Raw genomic sequence first — 13,898 nt, 5'->3', positions numbered from 1 at the left:
AAGCAGGTTAGGTTCACAGAGTCTGTTATCCTGGGAACTGACTCAGAGTTGAAGTTAGCGCTCTTTCTGAAACTGAAAACTCGAGTTTCCCTCATTTTAGGGTTAAAAAAACCCCCAGAGTTGTTAGCTTAACCTGCTTCCTGGTATAGGCCCCTAGTCCTCTCCTTTCTGTTTTGTTGTGTGTGTCTCTCTCTGTGTGACAGTGAAACCGGCTTTGTTGCATGTCTGTGTGGCAAACACAGTGCAAACAGAGGAGTGGGAGGTCAGGGGAAGATTTAATTTAATGACAAATCATTACAACTACAATAAAAGCTTCCTGATAAGTGTTAATTCATATAAAATCCAAGACAGACAGACAGACAGACAGAGACCCCAAACACTGCCAAAAAAACTCATCTTGCCTGACACATGCAACTCACCTGAAGGTTAAAGTTTGGCAACAATGACCGGAAAAACAGAGAAAATGTACTCTCATTGGATGGACCAACGCGCTGCCTATATGCAGACCCCAAAAAACACAAAACAAAACCCATTAAGTTTTTTTTTTTTTTTTTTTACAATAATAAGAAATTGGCATGCATGTATCTTCAATTACCTTGCTGGTCGGGTATATGATATCACTGAGTCGAGTGGGGGCAGAGGGTCAAATCCCATCACAGGCTGAGTGGTCACCTCCTGAGGGTGAAACAAACCAAATAAATGATTATAGAATAGAAATGATTATAGAATAGTTTTCAAATGCAGTGTGTGAAGAATAATGGACAATGAATTTTCATTAGTCTGGTGTCTGGCCTCTCTCTTCTCTAAAAGAAATAAACAAAAAAAACCCACACACAACAACAAAACAAAATAAACAAACAAACAAAAACTTACAGTGCATTGCTAACTGATCAAAAAATTAAGGGACCACTTTATCATTACAGTATAATATAAGTCAATTAAACTTCAGGGATATCAATCTGTCTAGTTAGCAAACGCAAACCATTATGAAACATCTCTTCACAGATGCTGTTATAGGCATAACAATTTCCATGGTCTCTCCACATGTGCTCAATGTGAAACTGCTCTCATCAGAGAAGAAGAGAATGGGGCACCAGTGGATGAGCTGCCAATTCTGATGCCAACTGAGCTGGAAGGTGCTGGTCTGTGAGCATGGGTCCCACTAAAGGATGCTGGGACCTCACACCACCTTCATGAGTCCATTTCAGATAGTTTGGAAAAATGCATGAGTAGCCCATGGGAGGTTTTATAGGGCTCTGGCACTGCTCTTCCTGCTCCTCCTTGCATAACGGGACAGATACCAGTACTTCTGTTGGACTGATGCCCTTCTATGTAACTTTCCTTGTGTAACAGCCGGTATCTTGGCATCTCCTCCACACTCTTAAGACCTTCTAAACCTTCTTATCATGGAACATCATACAGGATCTGGACTACCGGGGCAACCTGATAGGCTGTCCCATGTTCCCAGTAGTGACCAGGACACTAACAAAAAGCAAAACTAGGGAAAAATAAGGAGGGATAAGGACAAAGCAATGGTCTGTGGCCACACCCAGCAAAACCAGTCCCATTTTGGGGATTGTCTTGTTGTTGCCTCTCCAGTGACCCATCACATTTGCACCAAAGTAGGTGATTCATGGATTTGCAATCGCATATGCAAACCCTAACCACCCATTCAACTCCGGTTCTGCTAGAGGCTTCTTCCTGTTCAAAGAAAGCGTTTTCTCCCCACTGCGGCCGTGTGCTTGCTCATAGGTAATTGTTTCTCCACATGACATTGTAAACTGATGATCTCACTATGTAAAGTGCCCAGAGATGAATTATGTTGTGATTTAGTATTATATAAAAACATTTGAATTGAAATGAAAAACTGTCACATGGTTATATTTACGGAAGAGTAGATCTGTTTTTAATATGCATATCACTCTGATCTCAAATTTGATCCATAGAACCTTTGTGTAACATGAAGTCTTACATATAATTCAAGGACCATTGGAAAACAGGACATGCGCTCATAAGCACATCACAGAGAATGAGATTAACGGCATATGTGGAAAACTTCACATAGGAAAATATATAAAATTATCCATGTGAAGATTCATGAATAATAATGAAATCTTTAAACTCTTATTGCTCTTGGAGGGGGGACTGAGGACACTGTAGGATGAGTGAATAGTGATTTACTGGAGTGTGGTCTCTGCTATCTCGCCTTTATCAGCGTGATGTCTCACACTGTTCACTCCCCTGCTCAGGGTAAAGTAACTGAAAACATTTGGTAAAAAAAGAAATGGGGAAAAAAAAAACAAAAATCATGGCATGCAAGAGTTTCTTTCACTGCACTGGGCTTGCGCTTTGCTGTGTGCAAGTTCTCAGAATAGAAGAAGCTGAAGCGCAGATGGTGATTGTTTCTTACCAGAGGCAGAGTTGAGGTGGCTTCTTTGATTTCAGAGAGCAGGACATGGCGATGGATGTTCCTTGGTGCACTTTGGTACCTCTGCTTTCTCCTATTACATAGACACAAAAGTGAAGGCTTTGAGAGGCATTTTCTTTTAATTAAAGGAACACTAAGTGAAGAGATAAAACCCAGAAGTGTCTTACAGCCTTACATTTAATTTTTCCCTTTGTCATTAATGAATACCTTTAATGTAAAAAAAAAAAAAAAAAAAAAAAAACTTACTTGTTTTGGCAGTCCTCCACTAGAGGGTCTTTGGCATCAGCTCGACGCAGCACTTCTTTCACAGTCTCTTCCAGCCAAAGCATCACTGCTGCCTCCCTCCACAGGGTGTAAGTTCTCCCCACATACAGACCTGTCAGTTCAGCTAGGGCTGGCAGCTGCCTACAGGTGAAGGAAGTACAATGAGCTTTAACGTTAGGGTAGAAAAGGTGGAGGAAAAAAAAAATAATATTGTGTTTATAAAAGCTGGATTACGCAATAGTTTGGAACATAAAGAGTATACATTACCCTATCTGGCTCTTTGGGCCAAAGAAGCTGTGAGAGGTGACTGTGGCATCTGCCTGCACAGTACACAGATCCAGTAAAGGCATCAAGACTGTAGGGAAGATGGGGGAAAAAAGTAAAGCAGAGGTGGAGAAATACAAATTTACACTTTCCACACATGGTGAATGGTAACAATCTTTGCTGTTATAAAAATTATTTCAATTATGCCTTAGAATATGAAAAGCTGACTGAAGAATGACTATTTATACACTATGCTGCTGTATAAATGGTGTGGCATTTATTGCTGAGGGTCCAACCTCCAGGGAACATGATGAGAGCATTCTGTAGCAGCTGGTCAGCTTTGTGTCTTAGTCTGCAACTTTCTTCAGGATCCACATTGTCCTGCTGACTTAAATGGAAATAGCAGAGGGCAGTGGAGAATGCAAAGTTTGGGAGCTGAGACAGATTTCTGTGCTCCTGAAAAGCAAAAACAATTTCTGTGACAGGCTGAAAAGGTAACAGTGGCACACCAACGTACACACACACACACGCACACTGAATGTAACTGCACACTTTACCTCCCAGTCCTGATATAACTGAAGGAGAGCCTGGTACTCTCTGGAACGAATTGCCAGGAAATCAATGAGCAGGAGCATGCAAAGAGAGTCAGAGTCCGGATCCAAACTAATAAAAGTGGGAGAAAGATCAGTATCAAATAATCATGCAACTCACTGACAAAGAAAGAAAGACCATATATCTTAAACTAAGCACAAACAAAAATATCACACCACAATCTCAGTTGTTCACAGTGTTTTAGTGTTTCAGACTTTGCACATCACTGTTGGTCATAACTGATATTTAGCTTAATTTTAAACTGTCACACTGTGACTAAATAAGACATCAGAAACCAGATCGCTCCAGAACACCATTGTTCTGCTGTTTGCTTCCTGAGTAAATTTTGACACTGGGGTAGATAAACAACTGAACTAACCAGAAGGTGGTTACTAATCCAATGTGCAAACATAGCTACTTACAATAAATAAACGTTTGTTCACATCAAACTTCAAGTATTGTTTTTTTCTTTTTGACCTAAGAACAACCACGATCATAAAAACAAATAAAGTTTGTATGAAAAACATCAAAACAGATAAAATTATTGCTATTTTCTTTAATCGTATCATATACTGTATGTGTGGCACTTCTTCAAACAATACTTTCATTAAAATTCTCTTAAAGCAAACAGTGACTTAATAAATGTGGGTGATTAAGGGAGAGTGGTTTTTATTTCCACACTGCTGCTTTACAGATCAGAACATTAAAGCAGGAAGCCAGAATTTGACGAAAAATCACAAAAATATAGATTACATGAACAGGCTACAAAGATCAAGCTAATAGCAGCAGTGTGAGGGAACAGCTCTTTGGTAAATGGTACCTTTAACAGCATGAGACAAGAGGTAATGACATATAAAAACATAAAGTAACGCTGGATTATATCATTGAGAAAATGTAATGTACTCCATGTAATAGATGGCACCCAACATCAGCAGGAATCTCACTGTATCATCTGAATGAATGGGAAAAAGCATAGAAAGACTCCTTGTCTGAAACACATGTACAGTTCTTTTTATACCCTGTAAATAATTCTGAGTGCATCTTTGATCTTTATCAGTAGACAGTCTCACCACATTAGCACACATAAAAAAGGTGCCCCAACCAAATTTGTCTGTTCAGTGTCTACTTTATAAAAGGGAATAAGGTTTCTTTTTGTTTATCTAGCAAGTAATTTATGTGATATTTTTTCATGTAAAGACACAACAGACACACTGAAACAGTGTTTAAACGTGCACCCTCTCACTGTGCAGAAAGAGACTGCTGGTGAATGATAATGTTAAAAGAGTAGTTACAGTCATTTGAAAAAGTATGTTTTCACTGGACTCTATGCAGCTGTGTGGAAAACTGAGGTTTTTGCAGTCACCGTGACATTCCAATAACCAAAAGCGCGTAAATACCAATGAGCTAAAGCAATTTTGTACAGAATAGTGGCCCAAAATTCCTCCACAATGACATGAGAAACTGATAGTCATAGAAGACAGAAAACGATTACATAAATTTATTGCTACTGACGGTGGTTCTACAAGCTGTTGAAACATGGGGTGTATTTACTGCCGAGAGTCCTGTGAAGACTCCATTTCACATAACTGTAAATTAGTCATAAAAGACCAGTAACATAGTAATATCTAACACACTGAGTTAAAGCTGAGTTTTTGTTCGAAATATGAATGGGGGAGAGTGTGGGTTTATTATTATTGCATATCTAACTGTATAGCTGGTCTTCTCCCGCTTCTTAAGATTTTTTCATACCTCAGGATCAGTTTGCAGTACTCCAAAGCTGTCCTTGGGCATCCTCTCTTCTCCAGGAACATCATGTGCTTATACAGAGCCAGATAAAATGCTCTGCAAACAGCGGATATTGAATTACTGAATTGCTGAGTTCAATCATTTCATAAAAATATAATTTAAGTTGAAAACGATACTGTAGAGTCCAAATGATGTTTCAGAAAAGTATAACGTGTAACAAAAACAAGAAGAACCAACCTGTTTTCTGGTCTCAGATAATCCAGTCTGCTGGTGCCTGATGTCAGACTGAATAAAGGATGAAAAGCACACTCAAAGCTGTACAAGGCCCGCTCTGAGAAAAAAGAAAAAAATTACATTTTTACACAGGAAATGGCACTACTCCTTTATGAAGCAGCAATAATAGGTATACAACACTGCACTGTTCCACCTGCAAGGTTTTGGAACCTGAATGCACCAGAAGTTCTTCATCTTACATGAAATCACGCAAGGAAGAAGACAAATGTCCTTTATTAAAGTCTTCTACATAAGCTATTTCAGATAACATGTTGAGGATGGGGCCTGTGAAAATAAACCTAGCATTGTTCTTTGCATGAACTTTGACTTGTTAACAGTGGCTGGTTTGTTCACTCACAGTACACAAGGGCACATGCTGAACTCAGAAATAACCACAATTATAAAGATAGACAAGAGGAAAAAATAAGAATCAGTAACTTGACAACAATGCGTTTAATGTTGTGTGTACCAATATACTGACAAATCTAAGACATACTACTGTACTTAAAATAATGATCAACCTGCCAAATCAGTTAAAGGTTTGAAATGAACTGACCACTGTACCTTTAAATTACCCGACACTTAAATTCAGATGGCCTGCACGTTGTAAAGATGCCACAGCACACTGAGTGATTAGATTACGATACAACACTACTTTGAGGGAAGTAGTGTTTTAAATATTAATACAAACAATGATTTACAAATGATGTAAAAACTGTATTTACTTTTAATTCTTTCAAAGACAAAATATGAAATGTTGAAGCTGATAAATTTAGTTGCTTGTTGAAAAATAAAAGTTTGTACTCAATTTAATGACAATAACAGATTTAAGAAAAAACAGTGACAGGACCATAATTAGCACCGTGTCATGTTACCTGAACTTTTGAAATCCCCCAAATTTTGCTTCACAGGATTTCAGCAGCTCGAAAGTTTGGAGGACCATATTTATTTTATTTATTTATTTTTTGATTAAAAGTGCCCCAGATGTTTCCAGTAAGTAACAATTTGGAAACAATTACATCAAATAGGCTCCTGGACTCTTTCAACAGTTTGTAATATGTTCACAATGTGGTTTCCCAAAATAGAAAATAAAAAAAAATAAAAAATATTATAGTAAATGTTTTGTGTATTTTACGTCTTAAGTGAAAGTGGCCTCCTGAGTATGAATCGAGTTAACATTATTTTACAACTGTTGTAGTGATGATCCTGTGGTTCTACATAACTCATTTTTTTATTAGAATTTTTTTTTTTTTTGGACTGCACTGATGACTGCTCACACTTTGGAAAATGGGGTTGTATAAATAAATGTATACTAAAACATAATAATCATTACTGGTAGATTAATTTGTTTGTGTATGGTTGGGTGGTGGTGTCTCATATTATGAATGATGACAAGTAATTATAGATAATATCATGATTAAAGAGCAACATACTTAAAGTAATGGGATATAAAACGCTTGAGTTCTAAAGGTATTCGTGTAACAAAACAAATTAAGTGATCAGTTAATATTAAAAAAAAATGTACACTCTATGCCTGGTCCTCTTAGTGATACAAAAAACCAGACATGCACTTCAAAGGCAGAATAATGCCTGAAGACAGGCTGCATTTCATGTCTGAGCCAAAATCTTGTGTCTACGACAAGGGGAAAAAAAAGGAATAAAAAGAGCTTGTGTATTAAGTCACTGAGATGAGAAAGCCAGGCTGGGTACAGATCACACAACCGAATAAAGCACAACCCTGTTTAGGTTCCTAATTTCATTATAGTATAAGGATATCTGAATGAATCACCATCATACACTTGCCCACCATCAGTTTCCCTTCAAGCTACAAGCATCATTGGCTCTTAACAGATTGTGGTTGAGTACAGTGGATTCCTGGGTATCCTCTTTTAAAATGGAAAATTGTTGAGCAGTATTTTTAATCATTAGAGGGCACTAAACATGTTCTTAGAGAGGCCAGTGATCCTCACCAATAAGGTCCCTGGCCATCTCCTGATCTTCTTGTATGCGACAGACATCTGAAAGTTGCAGCAAGGAATCAATGTGGTAGGGGTTAAGCTGAAGCAGGGCCTGCAAAAAAAAACAAACAAAAAATAAAAACTGTCAAACTGATAAAGATGGAGACAGACATATGGGTGTGTTTTCAGAACCCCCATTGTGTGATGCAGATCATTGTAAAGTATGGCCTGCTCAGTAACAAGCACAGTGATATTTGTGGCCAACACATACTGTATAAAAAAAAAAACTGGATGTAGTGTATTGTTGTATCACCCATTGCTTTGTAAAACTGTTTTGAAGCCTCAAGCAGAGTTTTTTTTTTGGCACTCTGCATCTTAGTTTTTGGAAACCAGACATCACAAACAAGGGGTGAAAAACCAAGGACACTGTTTGCTCATACTGTAGCAACCTGGCACTCATAAGGGAGGTACCCAAATATTTACCCTGCTTTTACAGTCTTTTTTACTTCAAATTGGACCATAATTGAAAAATGACCATGCTGTATTCAATTTCACTTGAAACTAGATCATGCTTTTAATGAGGTCATGTAAGGCCTCACTTACACAGCCCTAGAGACTGGCTGGCAACCTCCTGGCAAACCCCATTTGCTGGGGAAAAATGTATTTTCCCTCAGCTGGTTGGCAGTTGGTGTCTGACACTAGCTGAAATTGGTCAAAAAGGGGACAAAATATATGCTGCACCAAAAACCTTCTTGTGATTGCTTTGGTTGTTAGCAGATTGCAGATTTGTCTACAACCAGTCCCTCACTACTTGCTGAGAGCAGGGTTATTATAGTTAACGAAAACGAACGAAATAACGAAAACTGAAATTGAAAAAACATTGTCGTTAACTGAAATAAATAAAAACTATAATTAAAAGGAAAAAACGATAACTAATTAAAACTGAATTGTGAGTTTACAAAACTAACTAAAACTAACTGAAATAATCGATAAACTTACTTTCATTTACTTGTTTTTTTGGGGGGGTTTTTAAGCCTTGTGGATTGATATGAAATCATTGTTTCCGCTCTCCGAGTTTAAGCTGGGAGCGCCACAGGACAACTGTGTGAGTGCGCATGTGCGTGCGCTCACCGCGCTGGTCCGCAAAGTAATGGCTGCGGTCTGCCGAGTCCCGTATGGAGGTTCTTTGAGTACAAACACCTGCACACGACCACAAGGTAATTAACACACACAATCCAGCTACACAAGCATAAATGCGGACATGAGGTCGGCAACTTCTGTAGGTTGTGTACAGAGGCCGCAAAGACCCTGCAGGTTTAATTAGCGAGCATCTAACCAAGCTAGCTCCAAAACAGAAGCAGCTTCAGGTGGTGAGAACATCAGGATGCAGCTGGATTTGAGCTTTGACTCCTTCAAAGAGTTTGTTTTTGTTTAACACCACATGTAGGCGTTATTAATCTGCTGCACTGATGCTGAAGTTTATTGTGGAGTTTATTGTAGAATTTATTGAGTTTGGGAGTTCATGTTTTTCTTTGTTTCTCCCTGATTATGCTCATGTGTGTCCTTAATATTACACAAATTTAGCATGTCTTGTGAACAGTTGGTTGTTGACTATATTTCTTTAAACTGTATCTTTTGTCAAGTTTTCATTACACAATAGTCACTTTTGCGCCTTGAATCTTGCACCTGATTAGGTATGAAAATACTAAAACTAATACTGAAACTAACTGAAACTAACTAAAACTAAGCATGAAACCAAAAATAAAAACTAATAAAAACGAGCAAAACCACTCTGAAAACTAATTAAAACTAACTGAATTAGAGAAAAAAAAGTAAAAACTAACTAAAACTAAACTATAATGTAAAATCCAAAACTATTATAACCCTGGCTGAGAGGTAGTAAAAGTCGGAAAAAGCGCAACAAAAACTGGAAATGCAGAACATTTGCCTTCAAAGTAAAAGCTGTGCTTTATATCTGTACCAACTAGGTACAGGTGAAACTTTCAGGCCATCATTCTCAGTTTCCAGTTTGTGTTACACTTTTCACAGTCAGCAATTGCAAGGTGGTTTTCAGTACAGCTCTCTATCCCTCTGTCCAACTAATTTCACCCAGCAACTGCCAGCAACCTCCAGCAACCAACTGCCGACTGATCGGGAAATAAACATTCTCCCTGGGGAATTTGGAGGCCAAGTCAACCCCTCAAACCCATTGCTGTGCTCCTCAAACTATTCCTGAACTATTTTTGCTTTGTGGCAGGGTGCATTATCCTGCTGAAAGAGACCACAGCCATCAGGGAATACCATTTCCATGAAAGGATGTACATGGTCTGTAACAATACTTGGGTATTGGTAGGTAGGTAGGTGGTACGTGTCAAAGTAACATCCACGTGGATGGCAGGACCAAGGTTTCCCAGCAGAATATTACCCAAAGCATCACACTGCCTCTGCCAGATTTCCTTCTTCTCATAGTGCATCCTGGTGCCAGGTGTTCCCCAGGTAAGCGATGCACATGCACCCAGCCATCCACGTAATGTAAAAGAAAGCATGATTTGCCAGAAGAGGCCACCTTTCTCTATTGCACTGTGGTCCAGTTTTGATGCTCATGTGCCTATTGTTGGCACTTTCAGCAGGTAACAGGGGTCAGCATTGGACACTAGGCCAGCCTTCATAATCAGTGAGCCTTGGCTGCCCATGACCCTGTCACTGGTTCACCACCGTTCTTTCCTTGGACCACTTTTGATAGATACTGACAACTCCAGACTGGGAACATCCCAAAGAGCTGCAGTTTTGGAGATGATCTGACCCAGTCATCTAGCTATCACATTTTGGCACTTGTCATACTTGCTCAAATCTTTACGCTTGCCTATTTTTCGTGCATCTAACACATCAACTATGTGGACAAAATGTTCACTTGCTTCCAAAAACACCCCACCCACTAACAGGTGCCATGATGAAGGGATAATCAGGATTTTATTTACCACAATGTTGTTGGGATCCATGGATTCAACTGCATCCAGGAACTTGAACTGTACTTGCTGGTAGTCCCGACTGTGCTCAAAAGTGAAGTAATGAATGCCATCCTTTGTCTCCAGTAAGGTCATTGAGATTCCTATAGAGACGTCAAGCAAAAACAGAACACAAAAACAGAAATGAAAAGCAAAACTCACACACATTTAGCTAAAATGCTAAAAGAGCTAAAAAGCAGGCGTGTAAAAGGTAAAGACACACACACACACACACACATGTAAATCATCATAATGTAAAATAACCTTCACAAGTGCTTTAACCGATACAGCAAAGGTGGGAAATTAATTTTCCTAAGGGGCCACATGAGAAACTCTTGTGGAGGTAAGTTCTACTCAGTTTTCTCTCTTTATAAGCTTATTGGTGCGGCCCTCCAGAACGGTACACAGCATACAAACCACTCTGCTGTATGCCATTTAGATCAAAGGTTGTTATAACAAAATGAATAATTTTAGATTTCGTGTCACATTTAATGTTACTCTGATAAACAACTAATATTTAATAAATCTTAAAAAAAAAAATTAAAGACATTATGAGTGAAAACAGTAGTGCCAAACACAATCACTTTCTGGCAATGACTTAACTAAATATTAAATAAGAACAGTTGGAGGGAGCCAGAACATATCAGAAATGCACTTTTTTTTACTTAACAAGCTCCCTAAATTGATATTTGTGGGGAAAATTTGATTCAAACAGCGAATCGAAACAGAATTACACAATATATCAACAGTGACTTTCAGTGTTTCACAAAGAGATGGTCTTTATTACAATGTCAGTATCACAGGCAGCATTTGTCTCATAATATATTGTCAAAATCTAAATATCTATTGCAAGTAGCATAATTTAAGGCTTTTACCATAATTGTAATTCTTTCAAATTACAAGATAAAGAAACATGTACGAGAGCTTAACACAATTATGTGCCTGTCAGCTTGTATTATGTATAGTTAAAACTGAATATATCAAGAGCTTCTGATTGATATAAACTGCTGTAGAGGGGCTACACTAATGTCACTACAAAGCTTATAGTGTTTTCGTTCCAAACAGCAGTCAAGTGGGGTGGATCGCAATATCAACAAAGAATACTCATTAAACCAACTGTCACATCCTGAAATTATCACCAAATATTTTCTTATAAAATTCTGTATGATTCAATAAAATATAGAAAAGTCTACCTGGGCGGCTGAAGCGAGGCCAGCTGTCCTTTGGACCGGTCATCCAGGTGCTACGGTGAAACTGTCTGTTCCTCTGTCGAGGTCTAACAAAAAAAAGCACAAGATTATACTTTACCCTACAGATGATATAAGAACATTGATATAAAAGATGGCACTGAATATTTAAATCTAAGCAAATGCACACATTAGTTTTGCTTTTACCTTTGATCGCCTAGAACAGCTCGAGCTCCAAAGTATCTCTTCAGCTCTGTCTCTGGGTTGAGATTCCTGATGAGTTAACACCGAAAATTAAATTCAAATCCTGACAAGCCAGATAACAACGTGAACCACCAGAGGAAATGCCTTCCAAGGTTGTTCAGATGTGTCAGTCCAGCAAAAAAGTGCATTTCAAATAAATATAGCAGACAAGTTCATTGGAGACCATGCAAAAATGCTCAAATGATCATGCCAGTGGCACACCCCATTCATAGTTATACTTTATATTAGTCAGAAAACAAAACTAGTGTGATTATTTACCAATTTCAGGGACACTCAAGTTTCACATGATTAACTGTATATTTTTGAGTGGACAGCAATAAATAAGGTTCTCATGAAGGCCACAGGAAAACTACACTCCAGCGGAAATGTCTCATATTAAAGACATGTGTAATCATATTAAGGACGCACCACATTATAAAACATCTGTGCAGAATTTGCACAGTTATTTGGAAACACCCAACTGCAAGTGCTTGTTCTGTAACAGTGTGGATGCACAAAAAAAGAAGCATGAAAAGATGCTTTGCTACTGATGATTTTTTAGTTATACTCTAACGTCTCGCTCTGAAGTCAATGCTTGTGAGGCCAGATGTGCAACATTTTCAGAAGCCTTTTAACTTTTTACACTTCTGTATTGCTAAACTGTTGCACATCCTGTAAGACTAGCAGCTTTATCATGTTTCGCTTTTCTTCTGTGAGCCAAGTGCCACCACATGGCGGCATTTCAGAATCACACGAATTATGTTTGAGGTTCAAAAAACTGACCACATCTTTTAACCAGTGCACAGCTGTCAAATACAATTTTCTAGACTCATAAAATTTATTTGATTTATTTTGAAACATGAAAGCTCTTAAATGTAGCCAAAATAGTAACACTGCAATAATGCAGTACGCTAAAAAACTCATTTTTGCACGCAAGTAAAGATAAATGCTTCTGCCACCATGCTGGTCAGGTTTGGACAATGAAAAATGATCAGAATGTGTGCAAATCCAATTTATTTTGTCTGTATGAAACATGCTGGTATCCTCACCTGTGCTCCACATGTAGCACAGACCTTCTGTCAGAGACTCCAGAATCATCATTTTGCAAACTCAGACCATTAGATTGCTCCAAGTTTTCCAGCAATAAATCAATGTTATCATCTGCTGCAGTCTCCTGAAAGTCAGTAAATCACACACAGACACACACACACAGTCAATTCAAAAAGAGACAAAGTTATGCGTACTGTTTAACTACACTGAGTGTAGCTGCTGACTCTGAAGCGTTAATTATATATAGTGTGGGTTATTTTATAAGTTTTAGGAAGATAAGCAATTAAAAAATTACCTGTCCTTCTTCTGATGTCACTTTTGCCTTTTTCTTTTTCTTCTTCTTTTTAACTGGCTGTTAAAGAAAATTGAGATGATGTAAAGATGCACAATTAGATCAGAATTACACAAATCTAGAAGACTGAAGAAATACATCACTACCACTTTGTTTTCATTTTTACCTTGGTGGACTCTCCTTCATGCTTTTGATCAGGTTTGTCTGCGTCTCTATTGTCATTGTTTCCTGCATCACTTGATTTGTTTCTGTCTGGTTTCGCCGCCTCTTCGTCAGGTGAAATTTTCTCTCCTTCGGCCTCTGCATTACCGATCTAGTAAAAGTGGGAGATTGGCACTGAAAGCTCTCAAAGTGAGTAAAAACATCACAACAAGGTGGGGCATTGCAACAAGAAGAGAAAAATATTCAGTCCCATTTTCTAACATCACAACATTTTTTAATGAAAACGCGCCACGGCTACGACACCATCAACATTAAACAACATTTAATAGACAAAATGTTTGTGCTCACAATAACAAGGACTATACATATAAATTTTTAACTACAGCTTGGGCATGAATTGTGGCATACATTTTTGCAGGGGTTCAGATTTTTGGT

At 38.2% G+C, this 13,898-nt stretch overlaps 1 protein-coding gene across 1 annotated transcript in view; it reads right to left on the bottom strand.

The window, feature by feature from the left end:
• Positions 1-13,898, bottom strand: part of tcf25 (TCF25 ribosome quality control complex subunit) — a 28,522-nt gene that overhangs the window by 12,629 nt on the left and 1,995 nt on the right. Inside the window, exons 2-17 of the mRNA XM_030722140.1 lie at positions 13,468-13,614; positions 13,305-13,361; positions 13,009-13,133; positions 11,924-11,989; positions 11,723-11,805; positions 10,503-10,633; positions 7,537-7,636; positions 5,531-5,624; positions 5,297-5,389; positions 3,514-3,619; positions 3,253-3,412; positions 2,960-3,047; positions 2,675-2,833; positions 2,411-2,501; positions 596-675; positions 420-495 (exon numbers count right to left, since the gene is read on the bottom strand). Coding sequence (XP_030578000.1) covers positions 420-495; positions 596-675; positions 2,411-2,501; positions 2,675-2,833; positions 2,960-3,047; positions 3,253-3,412; positions 3,514-3,619; positions 5,297-5,389; positions 5,531-5,624; positions 7,537-7,636; positions 10,503-10,633; positions 11,723-11,805; positions 11,924-11,989; positions 13,009-13,133; positions 13,305-13,361; positions 13,468-13,614 — 1,656 coding nt within the window. The remainder of the gene's footprint in view (positions 1-419; positions 496-595; positions 676-2,410; positions 2,502-2,674; positions 2,834-2,959; positions 3,048-3,252; positions 3,413-3,513; positions 3,620-5,296; positions 5,390-5,530; positions 5,625-7,536; positions 7,637-10,502; positions 10,634-11,722; positions 11,806-11,923; positions 11,990-13,008; positions 13,134-13,304; positions 13,362-13,467; positions 13,615-13,898) is intronic.

This window comes from Archocentrus centrarchus, chromosome 3, assembly GCF_007364275.1.
Source record: "Archocentrus centrarchus isolate MPI-CPG fArcCen1 chromosome 3, fArcCen1, whole genome shotgun sequence".
Classification (NCBI taxonomy): domain Eukaryota; kingdom Metazoa; phylum Chordata; class Actinopteri; order Cichliformes; family Cichlidae; genus Archocentrus; species Archocentrus centrarchus.
This window is presented reverse-complemented; position numbering and strand designations above follow the sequence as displayed.